The 25,395-nt window shown below is 48.6% G+C and overlaps 1 protein-coding gene across 2 annotated transcripts in view; it reads left to right on the plus strand.

Annotated features, from left to right (window-relative positions):
* Nucleotides 1-25,395, plus strand: part of RP1 (RP1 axonemal microtubule associated) — a 1,013,486-nt gene that overhangs the window by 166,114 nt on the left and 821,977 nt on the right. For both annotated transcript variants that reach the window (XM_073679301.1, XM_073679302.1), the window contains exons 4-6: nucleotides 18,430-18,593; nucleotides 20,185-20,271; nucleotides 21,098-21,230. In XM_073679301.1, the coding sequence (XP_073535402.1) occupies nucleotides 18,430-18,593; nucleotides 20,185-20,271; nucleotides 21,098-21,230 (384 nt within the window). The remainder of the gene's footprint in view (nucleotides 1-18,429; nucleotides 18,594-20,184; nucleotides 20,272-21,097; nucleotides 21,231-25,395) is intronic.

Here is a 25,395-nt window from a genome sequence, read left to right on the forward strand (position 1 = left end):
ACAGTGGCATCCTCTGCGCGGCTGGACATAGTTCAGCCAGAGGTGAAGAGCTGATTGTTTTCAATGGTATCTGCACCCCAAGGATGCAGATACTGTTGAAAGTGTGATGGGAGATGGAGAGGTCTGATGCTGTTTAACGTTGGACCCCCCTGTCTCACCGGCCCCATAGCAGCTGCATGGGCTGCCGCTATGGACTGTATGCCCCTGCTTATTATATATTCAGTGTGACGCGCCCCCTGGGCCGTGGGGTACTCGGCAGCCGGACCTCTAGTTGCCGGGGGATATCACAGTAGCTGGCCCGGTCCGTGACCCAGGGCGGTCAGTAAAAAGGGGGGGATATTTATAAGGGATTTAAAGTGTTCGTGACGCCACCTGTAAAATGCGGCTAAGGGGTGCCGCTGCTGCGGAGCAGTCCTCTGGAGCTGGTGTTATGGCAGCAGGGATGGTGTGGCTCTCCACAGGTAGAGCTAGCTCCAGGGCAGCGTAGGGGTAGATGCTGGGGAGAGAGGGCAGGGTGGTCCCGGAGGAAAGACGGACACTCACACTTGGGTAAGCTTCAGTACCTTTACTGGTGATGAGGCAGGCACCGTCCAGGATACTCCGGGCGAAGGGCGCACTTTTGGACTCTCCCCAGTGAGCGGGTATAGGGCCTCCTGATCCGTGGCTTTACTCACTAAGCTTCTGGCCTGCCTGGAACTAGGCCTAGCTTGGTTACTGTCTCTCTCTCCCTTGCACCTGCTGACCTGGTGGTAGGGCTTTTTCTTGGAGATCACTCTCCTTGGACGCTGGGGCCTCCGTGACTTCTAGCCCTGGTACTGTAGTCAGCGTTTGGTAAACCTGGGACCTGTAGTCCTCCAGGGGTTCCGGTGGTCCCTACTGGGTATGAAGGGTCCCTGTAGGCGTGAACCCGGTGTCCGGTATATATATCTCGGGTGAGCCTGGTATGCTCCTCTGCCCCCTCGCTACTTCTTCCTTCTCCTCTCGCCTTCGGCCCACTCAGGGCCCTCACTAGGCCTTCACACGTGCTGTAGGCCTTGGCTCGCCTAAGCACAGCAGCCAGCCTGCTGCCTCTTCGCTGCTCTCTGAGTGTCAGCACGCTCCCTGCTCGACTCTGAGCTCTGTCCCTCTCTGTGTCTGAGAGACTAACTTCTGACTAACTGAGCTGCCTGGCTCCACCCTCCCTATATATATATCCCTAACAGGCTCCCTCTGCTGGTCTGGGGTGGTAGGGTGGAGGTGTGTGAATGTGTGAGGGCCTCTTGTAGAGAAGTCCATCCGTGCACCCTTCTGGGTTCTATGGCACCAATGCGCAGCAGGGCGCCACATCCCCCCCTAGTAAAACTCAGTACTCCTGGACTGAAGCATTTTTCTCAAAAACAGGTTAAACAAAAACATTTCTTCTCTTTATGGGAGGCACTTTTCTTGAACATTATAATACAATAATAACAATTATAAATAACATTAATTAAGTCACAGTAAGTCCCGTAACCTGGTGTCCATTTCACCGAAGAAAGAACATGAGGGACCCGCCTTAAAACCCTCAACGTAGGCCCTGGGCGTGGCTACTGGGCATAGGTGATCCAGGTGCTAGACCACGTCTTCGGCCACGCCAAACGGGTTTTTGTTCTGTGGTCACTTAAGGGGCACTCCAGGGAGTGCAACTATGTACATGACAGTTTTTGGGCTGCTCACAGTCCTCAGCCACCGAGTCCTTTATATATACCCTTACGGGTAACTAAATGCAATTAGAAGTGTCCGTGTCACATAAATTGTCCATTAGCAAGGCAAGATCAATAAATAAATAAATACATGAAATTATTACAAGAACATACCCTACGGGGTAACTATTTATACTGCCAGTGTTTCTCTATTCACTCTCTATACCTGACAGGGGTCTGGCCTTTTGTGCTACTTGATGACCTACGTAGTACTGGGATGCGTATAGTTTGGATGCTTGCGCTATTTTCCGCTCTATCAGCTCTATGTGTTGGTGGACTGCAAGACTGCCTTAACCTCTCTACGGGACGGGCAAGTACACTGGTTACTGGGCCTACTGGCTCTGCTTCTACCGGTGATCCTTCTTCCGGTGATTCTTCCTGAGCAGGCTCTTCTTGGGCACTTACAGGTCTTACTTGCAGTGGAGAGTCTTCTGGCTGTTGGTAGAAGTGTAGCACAGGTATTATTACCGCTCCATCCAGTTGAGGCCAATCTGCCGGGAAATCTAAGACAGTATGGAGTACTTCTTCTTTAGGCTCCTCCGGTACGGTGAGAGGCACTTCCTCCTGGGGCTTCAGCATACTTGGGCACAACTTCAGATGGTCTCTTGATACCATTGCAGTCGTTCTTCCTCCATCTTTGCTAATCAGACAGGTTTTCCTATTGTCGAATCTGGAATTCAACACAGTGTAAGGTCCCCTTTCCCACTGGTCGTCAAGCTTGTCGCTTCTTCTCTTTCGTTTCAGCACAACTTCTCCAGGTGTCAAGGGTTCGGCTGATGCACTCTTGTTGTACTGTGCTTCCTGCTTATCTCTCACCCTACTTAGACTGTCTTCGACACAGGCCTGCACTCTCTTGTACTGCTCCTGTCGAGTCATATCCCAGTCTTCAGTGGACATGTCCGCTTTTGGCTCTACCACTCCAAGCTCCAGGTCCATGGGCAACTTTCCGGGTCTTGCTCTCATGAGGTACGCTGGAGTACAATTGGTGGAACTCACAGGTATGTGATTGTACAAATCTACCAGGTCAGGTAGTTTGTCTGGCCACTGGTTTCTTTCTTCTAGAGGTAAGGTCTTCAATAGGTCGATGACTATATTATTCATCTTTTCACATAACCCATTGGTTTGGGGGTGGTACGATGTAGTCCGGATCTTCTTACACCCATACAGATGGCAAAGCTCTTTGAACAGATCGGCTTCAAAGGCAGGGCCTTGATCCGTCAGCACCTTATCCGGGTATCCATGGGGCCTGCAGAAGTAGGTTTTAAACATCCTTGCTGCAGTTTCTGCCATCAGATCCTTGACGGGGGCTACCACCAGGAACCGGGAGTAGTGGTCCACCATGGTCAGGGCATAAGAGTAGCCTGACCTGCTGGGTGACAGCTTGACATGATCCAGGGCGACGATCTCCAGGGGCTGGGTTGTCTTGATAGATTGCAAGGGTGCTTTCTGGCTGCTGTAGTCTTTTCTTCTGAGGCTACAGGGTCCACAATTCCGGCACCACCTCTCTATGGAGCTCCGCATTCCAACCCAATAAAACCGACTCTTCAGGAGGATCTCCAGCTTCTTCCAGCCAAAGTGCCCTGCTTGATCGTGGTAGGCCTCCAATACCATCTGGATATCGGTCCTGGGCACTATGATCTGCCATACTTTCTCATGGGTCCTGGGGTTGACATACCTTCAGCACAGCTTCTCTCTATAGATGAACAGCATGCTTCTCTCATTCCACAGTTGCTTGGCTTGTGGGGAAGCGTCCTTCTCCAGAGAGGAACCTTCCTGGGTTATCAGTTCTTTGATACGGCTGACAACCGGGTCGCTGTCCTGGGTCTCCTTCCAACTGTGATGAGGTAAAGGGTTTAGTGTCTTACCACGATACCTCCTGGAGGTGTGCTGCTCGTGGACCATCCCATTTCTGTGGAAGGCAGGTAGCTCAATCTCCCCCAGGTCATCCACTTCTTCAGTGTCCGACTGGTGAGGCATTCTGGATAGGGCATCTTGTGGCCTGCCCTGTATTTGATGGTGAAGTGATAGTTTGACAGACGGGCCATCCAACGCTGTTCCATGGCTCTCAACTTGGCTGTCTCTAGATGTGTCAAGGGGTTGTTGTCAGTATAGGCCGTGAACTTAGTGGAGGCCAGGTAGTGCTTGAATCGTTCAGTGATGGCCCAGACTAAGGCCAGGAGCTCCAACTTGAAGGAGCTATAGTTTTCTGGATTCCTCTTGGTAGGACGGAGCTTCCTGCTGGCATAGGCAATCACCTTCTCTTTTCCATACTGCTTCTGGCTTAACACAGCTCCTAGTCCCTCGTTGCTGGCATCAGTGTACAGCAGGAATGGTTGGCTGTAGTCAGGATAGGCCAGGATTTCTTCGCCAGTCAGGATCTCTTTCATCACTGCAAAGGACTCAGCCTGCTCTTTACCCCACTGGAAAGGGGGGTTTTGCCTCTGTTGGACTGTCCTACCAGGAGATCTTGCAAAGGCGCTGCCTTCTTGGTGTAGTCCTTTACAAACCTCCGGTAATACCCGACCAGTCCCAGGAACTGACGTACCTCCTTGAGATTCTTCGGCTCCGGCCATTTCTGGATGGCAGTGACCTTCTCCGGGTGCTACTCCTTCTGGACTGACGATGTGCCCCAGGTACTGAACCTTCTGTTTGAGCAGGTGGCACTTGGAAGGTTTCAATTTCATCCCATACCGGGACAACGACTCAAATACCTCCACCAGGTGCTTCAAATGGTCCTCATATTTCTTGGAGTACACTATCACGTCATCCAGGTATAGCAGCACGGTCTCGAAGTTACGGTGTCCCAAACAGCACTCCATCAATCTCTGGAACATTCCCGGGGTGTTGCAGAGTCCGAACGGCATACTGTTGAACTCACAGAGTCCCATCGGGGTAGTGAAGGCCGTCTTCTCCCGGTCCTCCTCAGCAACTGCCACTTGCCAGTACCCACTAGTGAAGTCAAGGGTAGAGAAGTAATTTGCACACTTTAATGCAGCCAGGGATTCCTCTATACAGGGCAAAGGGTATGCATCTTTTTGTGTTATGCTATTTACCTGTCTGTAATCTACACACATCCTCATGCTTCCATCCTTTTTCCTGACCAGGACCAGGGGAGCTGCCCAGGAGCTACAGCTATCTCTTATTACCCATGCTTTCTTCATGTCGTGCAACATTTCCTACGCTTTCTGGTAGTGTGCTGGTGGGATTGGCCTGTAACGTTCTTTGATGGGTGGATGGTCACCTGTGGGTATATGGTGTTGTACCCCTTTTAATCCTCCCAAAATCAAGTGGGTGTTTGCTGAATACCTGTTCGTATTCCTGGACCACCCTGTATACACCTTGTTTTTGATGGACAGGAGTGGTGTCAGTACCAACATGGAGCTGTTGACACCAATCCTCCAACTGAGCTTCGGAGTCATTGTCCTCCACTGTATCTGGTGGGGTCAAGGATTCCACTGTGTGTGTGGCATCATCATTCACAGTATACAACCTGGCAACAGTGGCGTATCTTGGTAATTTAACTTCATCTTCCCCACAATTTAGGAGATGTACGGTTACCCTCCCATTGCGTACATCAACCACCCCTCTGGCAGTTAAGAGTGTAGGTCTGTGCTCTGAGCTAATGGGCTCCACTACCGCCTGGTAGTTCTGTCCTTTAAGACCTATTGCTGCCCTACACCAAATCTGCATCTCACTCATTGGGGGAATCACAATGGGTATCAGGTTTGTCACCCGTACATTACCAATCTCACCACCTGTCATTGTCCTCCACTGTATCTGGTGGGGTCAAGGATTCCACTGTGTGTATGGCATCATCATTCATGGTATACAACCTGGCAACAGTGTCGTATCTTGGTAATTTAACTTCATCCTTCCCACAATTTAGGAGACGTACGGGTACCCTCCCATTGCGTACATCAACCATCCCTCTGGCAGTTAAGAGTGTAGGTCTGTGCTCTGAGCTAATGGGCTCCACTACCACCTGGTAGTTCTGTCCTTTAAGACCTATTGCTGCCCTACACCAAATCAGCATTTCACTCATCGGGGGAATCACAATGGGTATCGGGTCTGTTACCCGTACATTACCAATTTCACCACCTGTTAGCTTTACCTGTTGCTGGTACAGGAGGGCTCGTATCTCTCTCTGGAGCACCTTCCTCTGCCCTGGTTTGGCAGTGTCAGCAATCTGTTGGAGCAAAAACAACACTTCTCCCAAACAGTTACCAACAATATTTGTACCAAGTATCATATACAAGTCTGTATCACTAGGGTTAGTTTCCACTACAATCAGTCCCTGGTCCTTTAGCTCCGATCTCCCCACCTTCACTGTCACATCCTTAACCCCTACTAGGTTAAGAGGAAGGCCGTTAGAGGCATACAGGGAGAGGTTCGGGGCTGGCGGCCGCAGTTCATCTATGGACCAGTATCTTTTGTAGAGGACATCAGGTATGATGGTTACCTGAGATCCAGTGTCCAGCAGGGCAGGTGTCACGATGCCATTCAGCACAATGGACAGGAAAGGTCTTCCTCCCTCGAACCGATGGTACCAGCTTGATGAGCCTGCTTGATTTATTCCTGGGTGTCGGCCCTCGGCCCCAGGGTTTGCTCGTTTAAAGGACAGTTCCGCGCTGTGTGGCCTGCCTTCTGGAAATGGTAGCAGATGAATTCTCCTGGAGGGCGACGTTAGTCATTGGTCCTCCTCCGGGGTGGCATTGTCCTCCTACGGGATGGCGTTGTCCTCCTTCTTCTTCCACATCCAGGGGACATCCTCAGGGCTGTTGGAGAGTAGTATCCTTCCTTCCGGCTCGGGCTCCTCCTGTAGCTGCAGGGTGCTCAGGACAGTGGCCAGGGTTTTACTTAACTGGCGCACTTCAGAGCACAGGCTGTCCAGCTCGCTAGGAGGCACTGTTTGCATCTTTGTTCCAGCCGTTAATGAAGGAGCAGTGGGTGCTGCGGGCACTGGGGTGGCCCCACCCTGGTAACGTTGGACAGCAGTATCTGTTGTTTCCAGGGGTTGCAGACCCTTTATAGCCATGTCCTTAAGGATGTCAAAGGTGGCATCTGGATGATCTAAGGCCCACCACCATACAGTTCTGCTCTCCTCCTGGAACCTCAACCCCCGGATGAACTGCTCCGTCAGCATTTTATTTTCACTTTGTATGCTGGCTGGACTAACCTCTTTCAGGGCCCGCAGGGCTTCCTGTAAGTGCCAGGCATAGTCCCAGACACTGTCCTCAGGTTTCTAGACACAGTGGTAGAACCTCATCCGGAGATCTGTCTCAGTGCGGTTTTCGAACACAGTTTGCAGTCTCTTAAAGATGATGGATAGTGATGGATACTGATTCCTGGTCTGCGGCTGGCCAGGTTTCAACTTCCCGCTCTGCAGCACCAGTCAATTGTCCCAGCACCACAGCAGCTCTCTACTTACCAGTCATAGAATACATGTCTAGCACACCGCATATTTTTCTCTTGAATCCGGACAGGGTGTCTGGTTTGCCATTATACTGGGGAAGCCATTTCGCTCCAGGGATATACGGCAGGGCCATGGGTATCAACAGAGTCACGACCCCTGCTGGTGGAGCGCCCGCTCCGGCCTGTGCAGCGCCGGGCGCAGGTTGGGCATCAGGAGCATTAACCGGTGCTCCGGCGGCTTGCTGGTCGTCGGCCATGGTTGCGCCCCCTAGTGAACCGGAACCTACCTTCTTCACTTCTTTTTCAGGTAGGCCGCAGTTCCGCGGTCGACGGTCTTCTTCCAGGACCCTGCGTCACTCACGTCTGACGTCAGAGCGTCCTCCGGGCTCCTTCCAGGACCTGACGCTTCCTGGTTCAACGTCAGGGGCGGGGCGTGTCCTGGGCTTCGCGTGCTTCCAGCGGTTACGCCTCTCCGATTCCCACGGTTACATCCCTCTTCTTCCCGCGCGGCGACAGGAAGATGGCGGACAATGGCGGGAAATCTCGGGAATGGTGGGAAACCTTCACCACAGTGAGTATTGCAGTCTCTTAAGGCGCACAGTACCCGGTGGCAACGGGCACGGAATCCTGTTCGTGGCGCCAGAGCTGACGCGCCCCCTGGGCCGTGGAGTACTCGGCAGCCGGGCCTCTGGTTGCCCGGGGATATCACGGTAGCTGGCCCAGTCCGTGACCCAGGGCGGTCAGTAAAAAGGGGGGATATTTATAAGGGATTTAAAGTGTTCGTGACGCCACCTGTGGAATGCAGCTAAGGGGTGCCGCCGCTGTGGAGCAGTCCTCTGGAGCTGGTGTGGCTCTCCACAGGTAGAGCTAGCTCCAGGACAGTGTAGGGGTAGATGGTGTATGCTGGGGAGAGACGGCAGGGTGGTCCCGGAGGAAAGACGGACACTCACATGGGGGTAAGCTTTAGTACCTTTACTGGTGATGAGGCAGGCACGGTCCAGGGTACTCCGGGCGAAGGGCGCACTTTTGGACTCTCCCCAGTGAGCGGGTATAGGGCCTCCTGATCCGTGGCTTTACTCGCTAAGCTTCTGGCCTGCCTGGAACTAGGCCTAGCTAGGTTACTGTCTCTCCCTCCCTTGCACTTGCTGACCTGGTGGTAGGGCTTTTTCTTGAAGATCACTCTCCTTGGACGCTGGGGCCTCCGTGACTTCTAGCCCTGGTACTGTAGTCAGCGTTTGGTAAACCTGGGATCTGTAGTCCTCCAGGGGTTTCGGTGATCCCTACTGGGTATGAAGGGTCCCTGTAGGCGCAGACCTGGTGTCCGGTATATATATATCTCGGGTGAGCCTGGTATGCTCCTCTGCCCCCTCGCTACTTCTTCCTTCTCCTCTCGCCTTCGGCCCACTCAGGACCCTCACTAGGCCTTCACACGTGCTGTAGGCCTTGGCTCGCCTAAGCGCAGCAGCCAGCTTGCTGCCTCTTTGCTGCTCTCTGAGCGTCAGCACGCTCCCTGCTCGACTCTAAGCTCTGTCCCTCTCTGTGTCTGAGAGACTAACTTCTGACTAACTGAGCTGCCTGGCTCCTCCCTATATATATCCCTAATGGGCTCGCTCTGCTGGTCTGAGGTGGTAGGGTGGAGGTGAGTGAATGTGTGAGGGCCTCTTGTGGAGAAGTCCATCCATGCACCCTTCTAGGTACTGTGGCACCAATGCGCAGCAGGGCGCCACAAGTGGATTAATGGCTTCCACCTCTCACTAATAATATTATTTCTATATAGCCAGGTGTACTGGCAATTAGTGAGGATCAGGAGAGGGCTGTACTCTGTTCTCGTATTTTTAGCTATTATAATAGGGCAGTGGTATAGTTATAAATAACTTCCATTACTGAAACCAGATAATATAGTATAAAAGAATAGTCATTAGCAGTGTGTCCCAATGCTGCGTGCAACTATCAGTACATAGGCATATAGCGTGTGTCAGAACGCTGAGAGGAGTATGTCTCCATTCTCCTCTTTCTGATTCCCAAGTGTTGCGGATCTAGCTATCAATATGCCGATGCCTCACCTCACCTAGGTGAGTATATTCACTGACCTGTAGTGGGGATGGTGAGGATTCATTGGTGCTTTTTCCGGCTAGGTGTTAGCTTGTTGCTGTAATAGATGCAGTGCTCCATGCTAGTAGATCGTGGCTCCGTGATGCAGGCGGCGCCCCGGCCGGTGGCGCATGTCTGAGGTCAGGTCAAGCAGGGTTCTTCGTCCAGATTGTGGGATGATTCCTGGATGCTTGGTGAACTCCTACTGTCTTGTTAGTGATGTCACAGGGATGGTAGTGAGAACTTTAGGACCAATTCTGACGCGTTTCGAGTGCAAAAAGCGTCTTTCTTCCTCAGGGATGAGATAGAGGCACCAAACTATACTTAACTGTAATCCTTATGTCCCATTAACCTCCAGTGCTAATTGGTTATATTTTACCTGTTTTTAGTTCTGTTTTGTAGCAAAATGTGGAAGTTGTCATTCCAATAAAGCAGAGGGGGATCATTTATTATAATAACGTTTTAAAAAAAGAGAATTAAAACTGAGCTCCAGTGCTACTATTCTCTAAAATATACTGTAAAAAATCATCTTTTAAAAGAATGCTGGTAAAAATGCCAAAAGTCGCAAAATGTTTGAGCAACTTCATGCTATGCAAACATTTTATGTCTTTTGAAAGTGTTTTACACTAGTTTTCTGATGAATCAGGGCCTAAGTCTCTAAAAGAAAAGAGTCTCCATCCAAAAACATTTCTTTTGAACTACAAATTACTATCACAAACCAGCAAATTTTATATAGAGAGAAAAATCACTTAATAGATAGATTAAAAGAAAATCTTTAAGCAAGATCAACACCCCCCAAATTGCAAATATGGGCATGCAGGTCTTTGAAATGTAAATCAAGTTGACGCGCCCCTGGGCCTGTGCTGAGTAGCGTTGCGCACGCGGGGGCCTACCCGGAGCCGGATCTGAGAGGGGTAGTAGTTTCGTGGCGGTGACCCGGTCCGTGCCCAGGGAGTCAAACTGAGCGGCAGTATTTAGCAGTAGATGTTAGAATGTTCGACTACGCCACCCGTTGAATGCGGTCATGAGACCGCCGCTGCAGGGCAGACCGCTGAGGCCGGTGATACGGTTGTGCAGCGGGGATGGTATAACCCCCAACGGGAGGGGTATGGCCTCAGGGCAGCGGACGGGGATGATGAAACACTCAGAGACGGTGCGGTGTAGTTCAGGGTCTTTACTGGTGGCAAAGGTAGACCCTCCCGGAGTACTGGCTAGCGATCGGGGCCTGGTCAGTCCGTGAGCAGATGGAATCTCCCCTGGCCAGGTGGAGTTGTAGGCCTCCCCAACTAATCGTACTCTTCTGGCTACCTTGCTAGAGGCTGATAAAAGTAGCCCACGTCCCTGAGTGTACCGTGTGGTGCTCACCCGTATGGCCGGTGACTCGGGGCCTTCTGGTAGCTTTCGCTCCACGACGGCGGTGCTGGTCCCTTGCGTGTGACCGTGCCTTCGGGTTTCTTGGCCAGAGGACCTGAAATCCCCTGCCGGGCGGTTTCTGCTGCTGGGTAAGGATTAGTCCCCACAGCCTCGGACTCCGGGTCCGGTAAGAACTCTTCAATCAGGGCGAGCTCTACAGCTTCCAGCCCCTGATTCCTTTTAGCACTGCTCCCACTGAGCTCCTGATCTTTCTTTCCTATAGCCGCTCCTCTCCAGACCAGACTGTGTCTCTGTCTGGGACTCCTCTTCTTCTTCTTCTTCTAACCCTGCCTCAGCCCTAGTTTTATATAGGGGAAGTTCTTCCCCTCCCAGGACTGGGCAGGAGGTGTGGCATGCATAGGATTCCTGACCAGGAGACCTCCCACCTGCTCTCAGACGTAATATTGCTATTACTGTGGAAACCAGACCCCTGGGGTGCCACATTCCCCCCTAGTAAAATTTAGTACTCCGGGACTAAACATATTTTTGTAAACATAACAAGGTGCAAACAATAACATTCCAATAGAGACAACACATAAGGTGGTCACGGCGTGTCCGCAACCGGGTGTAACTTTTGAGGGAAACAAGGGTGTCCATTTCACCAAGGAACAGGGAGCCGTAACCAGGTAGGGGTCTGTCCTGCCCCGAGTCCTTAACAGTCTTTAGTCCATTCCTGGGTTACGCTCCAAACATATGTACAAAGGATTCCGGATAATCCCTAAACGACACCTATAAAATAACTAAAAATACACAATTATTTACAGGCAACAATAAACAGGTAAATACAAATAAAGCAGTCTAAACACTTAGATCCTCCAACGTACGGGCAACTGGCCTCTAGTGGCTCTAGTGGACCTACTGAGCTGACTGACTGGTCCTGAGCTACGGGGTGTAGGAGCTGTCAAAGATAAACTGGGCAGCTGTCTACGGGCTCTTTGGCTCACTAGGGGTACGGCAGGCTCACTATAAGCAGAGGGTTGATCCTCCTGGTCTGCTTGTGTGGGGTCTTCTGCCTCCTGGACCGGCTGCTCTTCCAGCTCTACCTGTTTCTCCGTAGGCACTTGGGATGCTGGTTGGAGGAAGGTGAGGACGGGTACCACAACAGCGCCATTTACTTGAGTCCAAGACCGAGGGAAGTCTCCGAGTACAGTACTAACCATCTCCTCCCTTTCCTCTGCGGGTCGAGGGTCTTCTTGTTCTTCTTCAGGGTTCCGTAGCTGTTCGGGACACTTCTTCAGGTGATCTCTAGATACAATGGCTGTGGTTTCTCCTCCGTCCTTACTGATTGTGCAGACTTTCGGGTTCTCATGGCTTGAGGGTAGTACGGTGTACGGGTCCTTCTCCCACTGGTCGTCCAACTTGTGGAGCCGTCTCTTCCTCTTCAAGACCTGCTCTCCAGGTACCAGGGGAACAGCGGGAGCATATTGGTTGTAAGTCTTCTCGTGTCTCTCTCTAGCTTGACTGAGACTTCGCTCCACGCTCTCCTGTACTTTCCGGTACTGCTGCTGCCTTTCTGTGTCCCAGTCTGCTTCTGGTGAAGTGTCCTCGGGTGTCAGGACTCCCATATCCAGATCAACAGGCAGCTTACCAGGTCTTGCTCTCATCAGGTAAGCCGGGGTACAGTTGGTAGAACCTACCGGGATGTGGTTGTATAGGTCCACCAGATCAGGCAGTTTCTCAGGCCACAGACTGCGTTCTTCCAGGGGCAATGTTTTCAGAAGGTCTATCACCACCTGGTTCATTTTCTCACAGAGTCCATTGGTTTGCGGATGATAGGGTGTTGTTCTTATCTTCTGGCAGCCATACAGAGTGCAGAACTCCTGGAAGACTTCCGCTTCAAAGGCAGGTCCTTGGTCCGTCAGCACCTGCTCTGGGTATCCGTGTGGACGGCAGAAGTGCTGCTGGAAGGCTCTAGCTGCTGTTTGAGCCGTTAAGTCCTTGACCGGGACCACCACCAGGAACCGGGAGTAATGATCTACGATTGTGAGGGCGTAGACATACCCAGATCTGCTTGGAGCCAGTTTCACATGGTCCAGGGCTACCAGTTCCAGTGGCTGTCGGGTGATGATGGGCTGCAAGGGAGTCTTCTGGCTGGCACGGTCCTTCCTTCTTAGGTGGCACGGTCCACAGTCTCTGCACCACCTCTCGATGGTTCCTCTCATGCCTACCCAGTGGAACCGCCCGCGCAGCAGGAACTCCAGCTTCTTCCATCCGAAGTGCCCAGCTCCGTCGTGGTATGCCTCCAGTACCATAGCAGCGTCTCTTCTTGGCACCACTACTTGCCAGATCAGTTCATGCGTCCGGGAGTTAACCATTCTGCGGCACAACTTCCCCTTGTAAAGGAACAGTCGACTCTTCTCAGCCCACAGTTGCTTGGTCTCCTCCGGAGCGTCTGGGTCAAGGCGGGCATCTGGCTGAATCAGCATCTCCTTCACCAGTCGGACGGCGGGGTCACTGTCTTGCGTTTCCGCCCAGTTGTAATGAGGTAAGGGGTTGAACGTAGCGGATTGCTTACCCCTTACACGGTGGGAATACTGGATAGTCCCATGACGGTGGAACGCGGGGAGTTCAACTTCTTCCAATTCCTCTGGATCTTCCCCTACGTCCGATAGGTTTGGCATTCTGGACAAGGCATCCGCGTTGGTATTGGAGCGTCCTGCCCGGTATTTGATTGTAAACTCATAGTTGGACAAGCGGGCCATCCATCTCTGCTCTAGGGCACCGAGTCTTGCAGTGTCCAGGTGTGTCAACGGGTTGTTATCCGTGTACACGGTGAACCGGGAAGCAGCAAGGTAGTGCTTAAAGCGTTCGGTGACTGCCCACACCACTGCCAGGAACTCTAGCTTAAATGAGCTGTAATTCTCAGGGTTTCTTTCGGTGGGTCGCAGTTTCCGGCTGGCGTAAGCAATTACCCGTTCCCTCCCCTGCTGGATCTGGGACAGTACGGCTCCTAGCCCGATGTTACTGGCGTCGGTGTAGAGGATAAAGGGCTGGCTATAAACAGGGTACGCCAGGATTTCATCCCCCGTGAGGGCCATCTTCAGCTGGCGGAAGGACTCTTCTTCTGGTTCTTGGCCTTCCTGGACTGGCCTATCAGGAGGTCCTGCATAGGAGCTGCCTTTTTGGTGAAACCGGGAATGAACCTTCGGTAGTAGCCTACCAACCCGAGGAACTGCCTCACTTCCTTTACGCTGGAGGGGCTTGGCCATTCCTTAATTGCGGTGATCTTATCAGGGTCGGGAGCCACTCCGTCAGCACTCACCACGTGTCCCAGGTACTGCACCTTTGGCTTCAGGAGGTGACACTTGGAGGGTTTCACCTTTAGGCCGTAACTTGCCAGAGCTTCGAACACTTCCGCCAGGTGTTTCAGGTGGTCCTCGTAGGTCTTGGAATAGACGATGACATCGTCCAGGTATAACAGGACCGTCTCGAAGTTTCGGTGTCCCAGACAGCATTCCATCAACCGTTGGAAGGTTCCTGGTGCGTTGCAGAGTCCGAACGGCATGCAGGTAAACTCGCTAAGTCCCATCGGGGTGGTGAATGCGGTCTTCTCCCGGTCCGCCTCTGCTACAGGAACCGGCCAGTACCCGCTAGTGAGATCCAAAGTGGAGAAGAAGTTAGCAGATTTTAAAGCAGCCAAAGACTCCTCTATCCTTGGTAAGGGGTACGCATCTTTGTGTGTGATACGGTTGATTTTCCGGTAATCTACACACATTCTCATGGTGTTGTCCTTCTTTTTAACCAAGACTAGTGGAGCTGCCCAGGGGCTACAGCTATCCCTGATTACTCCAGCCTCCTTCATGTCTCTAAGCATCCCCTTGGCGTGTTGGTAGTGTGCAGGGGGTACGGGTCGGTATCTCTCCTTTATGGGAGGATGGTCTCCCGTGGGGATGTGGTGTTCTACCCCCTTTACTCACCCGAAGTCTAACGGGTGTTTACTAAACAATCTCGCGTACTCTTGAACCACCCGATAGACTCCCTGTTTCTGGTGTGAGGGAGTGGAGTCAGTTCCCAAATGTAGTTGCTGACACCAGTCCTCTATTGTTTTCTTAGAGCCGTTACCTTCCTCTGGATGAGATGGAGGCAAGGGTTCCACGGATTGTACAGAATTCTGGTTTATGGTGAACAATTTAGCTAGCACCATAAGTACTTCTCTCTTCCCGATGTTTATTATGCGAACGGGCACCCTCCCATGGCGTACATCAACCACCCCCCGTGCTGTCAAAATGGTGGGCCTACTGTCTGAGTAGACGGGTTCTACCATTGCTTGGTAGTCTCTACCTCTTAGACCAATAGCTGCCCGGCACCAAATCATCATTTCACTTTTTGGGGGCATGGCAATAGGGAAAGGGTCACACATTCTCACGCTTCCAATCTCACCACCGGAGAGTTCCACCTGTTGCCGCCGCATCAGTGCCCGGATCTCTTTTTGGAGCACTCGCTGCTGGCCGGAGCTGGCGTTCTTGGCAACCTGCTGTAAAATGAAAATCACCTCTGCAAGACAATTTTCAATCACATTAGTTCCTAGCGTTATCTTTGGGTGACTCTCGCGCTTGTCAATGTCTACAATGATCAGTCCCTGTGCTGCCAGTTTGACTCTACCGACTTTAATGGTCATCTCTTTGAATCCGATCTGTGGCACGGGTTGACCATTGCTGGCGATGATACTCAAGTCGTCGTCAGGGTAGCGGGTTATATCCGAGTCATTCCAGTACTGCTTAAAGAGCACGTACGGGATGGTGGTGACCTGTGACCCGGTGTCAAGTAGGGCACTCATAGGAATGCCATCCAGTACCACAGGCAAGACTGGACGTCCTCCCACGTATTTGTCACGCCAGTTCGATGGGCCTGATGATCTTATTCCTGGGGGTTGGCCCTCTACCCCAGGTTGTGCCAGTTTAAAGGACAGTACCTTGCCATATGTCCAGGTTGATTGTAGCGGCAGCAGATGGGTTGTCCGTCCTCGTTGTATCGGTCGCTGGGTCTTCCTCTGGCCGGTGGGGTCCTCCTTGGTCGACGCCACGGGATGTCCTCCGGTCCGGATGCCAGCCGGATCTTCCCTGGAGCAGCAACCTGTAAAGACTGCACAGTTCGGGTTAGCGCAGCTACGCTTTTAGCTAGCTCTTGGACCTGATGGTGCAGGTCTGGAGCCGGGTCATTGTTCAAAGCCTGCGCATCAGCTCCCACAGGCCCTGCCGACAAGGGCGCCGCCTCCTGGTGGTAAGCGGTAGTAGGGCGCCTGTGGGCCACAACGCCACCCGGTGCCGGTTCTCGGAGCACCCGAATGGCTCTGTCCTTGAACTGTGCAAAGTCCAGATGAGGATCCTGTAAGGCCATTGCCCGCAACTGGGTTCGGTGGGCATTGCAATATAGTCCCTCTATAAATTGTTCGGTCAACAGCCTGTCCTCGTTTCCCACGCCGTCAGGGTCGGTCTGCTTAATGGCTCTCAGGGCCTCTTGTAGGTTTAGTGCATAGTCCCTTATATTCTCATGTGCTCGCTGTTTGCACCCGTAGAATCTAAGCTTAATCTCAGCTGAGGTGCGGGTATCAAAGGTGTCCTTCAGCCGGGTTAATATCCCTGCGACAGTCCTCCTCCCAGGTGGCCAGGACTTTACCTCCCTTTGGGCTGCCCCGGTTAGTTGGGCCACCAGGATGCTCACTTTTTGCTCTTCTGTGAGGGGGTACACCTGGAAGAGGCTATCCAGCTTTTCTCTAAAGTCATTCAGGGTATGTGACTCCCCTGAGTACTGGGCATAGTGAAAGGCATGACCGCAGCAGCGGTGGCGCTGGCGGTGGCTGTGGCAGTGAAGCTCTCCTCCGTATCCGACATCTTCCTCCCCCCTAGTGGACCGTGGCCTACCTTGCGATGATCCTCTTCCGTAGGCCGCGGCTCCGCAGTGGATCGTCAGGGACGAGGACCTTCCGTCGCGCTCCTGTGACGTCGGCGTCTGCTGGGCTCCTTCCAGGACCTTACGCAACGTCCGGACGTGAGGCGGGGCTTCAGTTCTCGCGGGTTTTTCGGAGTCCACGCCCCTCTTCTTCCCACGCGGCGTCTTCAAGATGGCGTCCAACGGCGGGAAAACTCCACGGATGGCGGGAAGAAGGCAGAAGATGGCGTCCAACGGCGGGAAAACTCCACGGATGGCGGGAAGAAGGTAGAAGATGGCGTCGGATGGCGGGAATCTTCACCACAGGTAAGTTGAAAAGTCTCTTTTTCAGGCACGCAGTACCCGGTGGTTGCGGGCACGAGATCCTGCCGACTACGCCAAAAGTTGACGCGCCCCTGGGCCTGTGCTGAGTAGCGTTGCGCACGCGGGGGCCTACCCGGAGCCGGATCTGAGAGGGGTAGTAGTTTCGTGGCGGTGACCCGGTCCGTGCCCAGGGAGTCAAACTGAGCGGCAGTATTTAGCAGTAGATGTTAGAATGTTCGACTACGCCACCCGTTGAATGCGGTCATGAGACCGCCGCTGCAGGGCAGACCGCTGAGGCCGGTGATACGGTTGTGCAGCGGGGATGGTATAACCCCCAACGGGAGGGGTATGGCCTCAGGGCAGCGGACGGGGATGATGAAACACTCAGAGACGGTGCGGTGTAGTTCAGGGTCTTTACTGGTGGCAAAGGTAAACCCTCCCGGAGTACTGGCTAGCGATCGGGGCCTGGTCAGTCCGTGAGCAGATGGAATCTCCCCTGGCCAGGTGGAGTTGTAGGCCTCCCCAACTAATCGTACTCTTCTGGCTACCTTGCTAGAGGCTGATAAAAGTAGCCCACGTCCCTGAGTGTACCGTGTGGTGCTCACCCGTATGGCCGGTGACTCGGGGCCTTCTGGTAGCTTCCGCTCCACGACGGCGGTGCTGGTCCCTTGCGTGTGACCGTGCCTTCGGGTTTCTTGGCCAGAGGACCTGAAATCCCCTGCCGGGCGGTTTCTGCTGCTGGGTAAGGATTAGTCCCCACAGCCTCGGACTCCGGGTCCGGTAAGAACTCTTCAATCAGGGCGAGCTCTACAGCTTCCAGCCCCTGATTCCTTTTAGCACTGCTCCCACTGAGCTCCTGATCTTTCTTTCCTATAGCCGCTCCTCTCCAGACCAGACTGTGTCTCTGTCTGGGACTCCTCTTCTTCTTCTTCTTCTAACCCTGCCTCAGCCCTAGTTTTATATAGGGGAAGTTCTTCCCCTCCCAGGACTGGGCAGGAGGTGTGGCATGCATAGGATTCCTAACCAGGAGACCTCCCACCTGCTCTCAGACGTAATATTGCTATTACTGTGGAAACCAGACCCCTGGGGTGCCACATATTGACACCTTTATCTTGTAAATCTATTGATCCCTTTACATCTTTATCTTCCTTTATTTCTCAGTAATTAGCGCTTTCATTCATATGCAATAGAGTCATTAAGTGCTCTGGACATGACAAAGCACTTGAGGAGTCACTTCCTTCCTAGATTGTTTCCTAGTCCACCACCAATCTCTTTATCATGAACGAAATTGAGCTAAAGAGGTTGGAGCATTAAATACCTAATTTACAAATGAATGAAAATGCTAATTACTTGGGAAAGCAGCAACAGATAGAAGATATAAAGGTGTCGATGGATTTACATGTCAAAGACCTGCATGACTATATCTTCTGCTTAGGTGGTGGGAGGAAGTTGATCTTACTAACAGATTCCCTTTAATTAACACATAACATTATACTAGCAGTTTATATATTCATCCAAATAATAAGGGCTAATTCCACTTATAGTAGATAATTGTCTATAATACATAACAACCTATTCACTTATATCTGTATTTTTTTTTCAGCTGGAAGATGGAAAGTATCTCTTTTCACTAGTGCAATGCCATCTGCTGGAACCACATCTCAAGTATACATCATATTCTATGGACATCTCAGGGCATCGGCTCCTGTGTTTCTGTATAGTAATGAAGAACATCTATTCCAGAGTGGCCATGAAGATACATTTGATGTATGTATACATAAAGGCATGCTCATAGTTTTGTCAGAGCCAGCTGAGGATGCAATATGCAGCTGACACATGCTCCTAACAGTGATATGAGCAATCTCTGATTGCTGCTGTTTAGCCATTTGAATGCCACTGTCAATTTCTAATTACAGCACTAAAGTGTTGCAAACATTGTATTTTTAAAAGTATAACCCATCAAAATATAAAATTGAATGCCAGAATGGCTGCTTTTCAAGTACCACATGGTCAAAAAAAATTCAATAAAAAACCATTAAAATATTGCATGTACTCCAAAAATTGTACCAATAAAAACTACAACTCTGTATACAAAACACAAGCCCTCACAGTGATTCATCAACAGAAAAATAAAAAAAAGCTAAAAGGGTTGTTCTGGACTTTTATATTGAGGACCCCATCAATATAAAAGTCCAGGACAACCTCTTTAAGGGAAGTTCGGTATTGCCACAATGATACTGACCTGGAGATTCATGTTATCAGGTCATTTTTATCACTCAATGAAAACTGTAACAAAAAGATACCCAAAAAACAATGGCATTGTTACATATTTTTCACCATTTCACTCCACTTTTATTTTTTCTTCTGTTTTTCATAACATTATGTGGCAAAATAAATGGTGTCATTCAAAACTACAACTCTCATATAAGCCCTCATATGGCTATGTTAACAGAAAAAAAAAGTCATGTCTCTTAGAAGAAGGGGAAGAAATGCAGAAAGAGCAAAAAAGGAAAAAAATGTCTCTGACTTGAGATGAGCGTCTTGAACCGCAGTTGACTGAGTTTGAATCGAATTTCCTGAAATTCGCAGTTCCTTGCAATTTCGAACACTTTGAGATTTGATTTAAAAAAAAAAAAAAAACCTTGCCAGGCACCATTTCCCACTCTCAATGTAAGTCCATGAGAGCCAGAATGAGGCCAGAATGAGACTCTCATTGACTTACACTGAGAGCTTGTGACTGTTACCTCTGAAGTCAGAAGTTGCGGTCACAAGATGGTGGATCGGGACTGGAGTGGTGCTGGGAACAGCTGAAGACAGCAGGTGGTGAGTATAATACTAGGATCCGTAAATTACAATAATGACACCACTAGAGTGCTGACATAAAAAAAAATGCTGGAGTGGTGCTTTAAGACTCATCTTTTTACGGTAGGAAATACCACAACCAATAACTATCCAAAACCACATAACATAACACATATAAATCATCCCTGGATTTTGGTAGATTTGGCTTAGTAAATCTGTCTCATTGCTTTCTACTACTCCTCTTGGAAGTGTGATAATACATTGACAAAAGGGAGTTACCATTATCCTGGTCAATGGGTTGTATCCTTACACATCCTTTTACTGTCAGCACTTATTTGACAATGTCTGACTGTCCCAGAGTTGTTAAAAAAAAGATACCCAAAAATTATTTCATGAAGACTACAAGTACTTACTAAAACTGACATGTCAGAGGAGCCGACAGGGCTTGTTTAAATGGCTTTTCTGAAATTCAGTTATTTAAATTGATTATGACAGCAATGGAAACGTTGATGTCTCTAGATCGTCTTCATTTTCTTTTATATTTTCTTTCCCTCAGATTAGCATAGGAGACATTGGAGAAGTGTATAAAATACGAATAGGGCACACAAATTCAGGAGATTCCCCAGGATGGCACTGTGAAGAGGTAATTAACTATATAAGTAAAAGCTTATAGATCATGTCTAGTACCATTAAGTATGACTATATTGAAAATTCAATTCAGAACGTGGTGTCTGAATGCATAAACCCTTAATACATTTTATAATAGAAAAGGAAATGGATATGCTTTCTCATGCTCACTTCTACTAGTGCTGAGATATCAGTCCAATACTTGTCATATTTTTCATTTAAAAAGACAATTTTACATCTGCTACAAATTTAGCTTCATTTTATTAACTAATCGAAACATTACAAATTCCACCAAATGGAAGCTTGAGTATTAACCATTAACTTACGGTAATTGTTTTTTTTAGTTCTTCTTCCCATCGAAAGATAGCCATACGCATTAGATAAATGCTGACCAAATCCAATTTTAACAAGACCAACTAATTACATCTAATGAGTGTAGGGATGCCACAACTCTCCTCTGGCTACAGATGTTGTTGGGTTGTTGGAATAAAGGTTCGAGCATGTTGTCAAGCAGATAAGCGGCCATTAGAGGTGACTGTCAATATCTTATTTGCCTCTCTATTGAGAAATTATACATATCTTGGAACAGCTATCAATCAAACAAGCGTTTAGTCAACAGCATGTAAAGTAGATGGCCATCTTAAGACAAAGATAACTTAGACGACATAAGAGCATATGGACAGTCTTGTCTTATTGGGAAAATCCTGTAAGGGTTCTATATTGAAATATTTTATGGGGAGGATGTTTGCATAATGCAGAATGAAACAGTAATGGGGCAGATACCCCCCCCCAAGGGCACTGTAATAAATGAGCATGATTCGATAATACTTTTTACACAACAGGTGCAGCTGTTGAATATTTTTTCGAAAGAACAATTCTGCATCAAAGTAGATCGCTGGCTTTCACGTGACAAGGATGATGGAGAAATCTGCAGGGAGGTTCCTGTGCCAAAACAGGGTCATTCCAAACTATCAGGTAACTGCATTTTTACTTCCACAAGAATAACCTGGGTTATTATCCTGTCACAGTCTGTTACATCAGATACTAACCTTCTTTAAACAAGAAACAACAGAGCTACTGTATCTTTTATGGCATCATATTAGCTAATAAAACCATAAATACAAAACATTAAAAGGGTTATTCAGGACTATGTTCACTTTCCACTATGGGCCTAAGAACTAACAGACAGGTAGTTGCTAACTAGCTGCCTGTTCTGTCCAGCTCAGATCTCTGCTGGCACAGAGTTGTCACGGACCGCTCATGCCGGCGATTCTGCAGCTTCCGCTGACATCACGTCGACAGAGCAGAGAATTTTATTCCGCTCTGCTCTGTTGACAGGCTGACGATGTCATGTTGATTGACAGCCAGCTCCCTACTGTCTAACTGCGGGAAGCGCACTGTCAATCAGCATGACGTCTGCAGTAATGCCCCGTCGACAGAGCAGTGAGGAAGAGTGAGAGCTGCTCTGTTGAAGTGGACCAGATGAATCACCGGTAGGAGCAGTCAGCAACAGCTCTGAGCTGGCCTTGTGTGGAACAGGCAGGTAGTTAGCATCTACCTGCCTGTTATTTTATTACTATGAGCCCAAAAAAACTAATACAGCCCATGATAACACCTTTAAGAGTAGACAGACAAAAACATTAGGCAGATTACTAGGGCAGCACGTTAAAGGGGTGGTCCGAAAGCAATTTTCCCTATCTATTTAGTCCCATAATCTAAGCTATTTTCTATACTTGCATTAAAAATTCCCTACCGTTCCCTAACTACACTATCTAACATCCTTGGTATTTTTTTCTCTACTTTCTGTCTGATGATGATTCGTTTGAGTATTACCAGTGCATGCTGGGATACTCAAACAAAGCATCATCAGGGGGCTGAAGTTGCGGTCATTGTCACAGCCCTGCCCCCCCATCCTGAAACGAAGCGTCATCAGTGACACACCAGGATAACCCCTTTAATCATCTTATTTAATCATCTTATGCTATTTTAGCTTTTTTTCTTTTTTTCTCTGGCATTATTGTATCCTTTGACAGAGTTGTGCTTTGCTGTTTGGCTTCACTACACACTTCAATTTATTCAAATAAGTGGTTCATATACCATTTGAAAGCCAACAGGCAATCTCTGATAAGAATTAATGTTTTAAAGGGAGTTCTTAATATTTTTTTTCATACATAAAGTTTTTTCGGTCATGACTACATCCCTTCATAGTACAAACTTACAATTCTTCCTGTTGTTCCTCAGAATTGGCCAGTAATGTGTGATATCAGCACCCATGCTGCATCTTTTTAATCTGTGTGTTTACCTCACCCTGGAGCTGGATTCACAACTGCACTGCTCAGTGCTGCTATATAATGTCTTCATGCTGCTGCTTTTAAATATGTGATGCATAGAGACGGGAGTGCAGGAATTCTCTCTGTGAACTCTCTATGGGAGCCATCATAGACAGCTCTACCTACTAAATCAGAGACAACTGAAAGTGAGAGGGAGAGGCTACAGGAGGGTAAACTAATACAAAATGCAGGACTCAGGTCAGATAGTGGCTAGAAATAGCGTTATTCACACACATACACACATTGCTGCTGAATAGTTAAGTGAAATGACAGGTATTCTTTAATGAATAGAAAACAAATACCTTTCTTCATTATTATCTATGTAAAAGAACATTTTCAGCCAACTCATTCCAACTTTGCTATAGAAAGAAACAAATTGTCCTCACTGTCTCTCCACTTGCAATGTATTTTACCGTGTATTTTTATTAGTACCAGGACACACCGGGTTATTTTTACCAAGCTCTGCTTCAGATTGAATTTTACTGGAACGCGTTTGTAAAATAGGAGCGAACTCATTTCTATGCAGTTTTATTCGCCAATCCAATTTCCATTGCATTTGGGTTACAAAAGTTGCCCATTTATAAAATAAAAACAGCTATTTCAAAAAATCGAGGGGCTTCTGCAAAGCTGTCAACATTGTTATATTTTTCATGATTTAGACTACGTACATCGCAATCCAGAATATGGCGTCCTCTATTCATCTATTATTGCAGTCTCCATGGACGGTGGCCTCAAGTGCTATGTATAACTTGAATAAAGTGCTGATTTATTGCAAAGATCCCTTTAGTCTAAAGAAGAATGCTTTTAGAGGGCGCTACCATTTTTAGATTTCTTAAGGGCTCGCTCACACGAACGTATAAATCGGATGAGTGCAAGCCGATTAAAAATCAGATTGCACTCGGAACAATGTTATTCAATGAGGCAGTGCAGATTTGCGTGTTTTTTCTCAGCTGTATTCCTTATGAGAAGAAACTCGGCGCATGCTGCAATTTCACTCCAAAATCTGATGGGTGCGAGAAAAAAATCAAAAGCCAAATCAAAAAAATCAAAAGCCATACAGAACGTCAGTATGGCATCTGATTTTTATGGATACATTACAATTCTGTACAATAGGAAACTGTAAATTGTCTTGTAAATGATTAATAGTTGCTGAGTAAAAAACGGATTGCGTAGAGACTGCACACGGATGACAAGTGAGGAAAAAATCAAAAGTAAGGTTGAATAAACCCACCAACAACAAATAGTATACGGTTTCACATCACTCGTGGGACCCGCTTCAACTGCTGCCCGATAGTTATGTCTAGGAAAATTTGAGGGAAAAACAGCTACATCCACTTATAAAAATGGTATCCTTTATTGTAGATCCATTAAAATCAGTTCTGTCGGCTCATAAAGAAATCTCTCACGTGTTTCCGACATTTCAAAATGCCCATGCTATGCCAGAAACTATTTAAAATCATGATCAACCAATCAGAAAGAATGGTGCATAATATATTACATTTCATTATCATATGCCATATTTCATCTTATATACATGTCATTAATATAATAGCATCGTGTCATTTTGGAAATTTATTCCGTTCGGCTGTTTTCTATTCATACTAAGGATCCATCCATACCTAAGGACACATAATACCCTACTGCTCCTATATTCCACGGTCTTCCTAAAACACATAAGGAGATATTCCCTCCACCCTTAAGGCCAATTATTGTCAGGATAGGATCTCTTAATGAGGGAATGAGTCTATGGGTAGATGAACACTTACGCCCTTTAGTACAAATAACTCCAGGATTTATAAAATATACTAACATCATGTTATATGCTATGAACAATATGACATGGTGCAAAGGATATGCATTTGTATCATGTGGTGTCATAAATCTATATTCTTGTATCCCTCATCATCTTGCTATCAAAGCCGTGGAGTTCCATTTGAACCATTACAATACAGATCTCAAACATTTTATCATTATGGCTGTGAAATATTTATTAAAACATATTTTTTTCTTTTCAATAAGGAATATTTTTTGCAGATAGAGGGGGGCACCAATGGAGTCCTATTTCTCCCCATTTTTGACTATTCTTTTTGTCTCTTGGTGGGAAAAGCTTTTTATTTACAATCAGTGTCAGATTGGGGTAGCAAGGGCCCACGAGTCACACGGGAATTGGATGTTTCGCCCCCAGCAGTTCGCCACCGGGTACATTTTGCTCCCGCACATTTCATCCCCAGCATTTGGCCCCCAGGATGTTTTGCCCCTGCACATTTCACCCCCGCACATATCGCCCCCAGTTTGCCTCGGTCCGGGGGCAAAACGTGCGGGGGCGAAATGTGCGGGGGCGAATCTTCCTGGGGCGAAATGATAGGGGTGAAATGTGCGGGGGCGAAATGTACCTGGGGGCGAACTGCTGGGGGAAAATTGCTGGGGGCGAAACTTCCTATAACCGAGTAACACAGCCTCTGGGGGCCACTGTTCAGCTACATGCAAATATTACAATATCTTCATTTAAATCTTTACCTATGCTTCTATAAAATTCTAAACTGGGTAGTCTGGTGAATGAATGATGAGATGCTTCCTTTGTACATAGCGAAACAAATGTATTGTGCCAACTACTACTCATAAAGTGGGGTGGAGGACTCACTCTGCAGAGAGGCCCACCGGGGGATTCACCAGTTCCCCCTAGGGCCAGTCCGAGCCTGTTTACAATGATGTTAACCCATTCTTGCCACAATTGATCTATGTGGATGATTTCCTCATGGTATGGAAGGAGGGGGGATCGTAGCAGCCGTACCAGATTTCATTAGTTATTT

Source organism: Phyllobates terribilis, unplaced genomic scaffold (genome assembly GCF_046119375.1).
Source record: "Phyllobates terribilis strain yellow unplaced genomic scaffold, ASM4611937v1 Scaffold_4__5_contigs__length_816908805, whole genome shotgun sequence".
NCBI classification, from domain to species: domain Eukaryota; kingdom Metazoa; phylum Chordata; class Amphibia; order Anura; family Dendrobatidae; genus Phyllobates; species Phyllobates terribilis.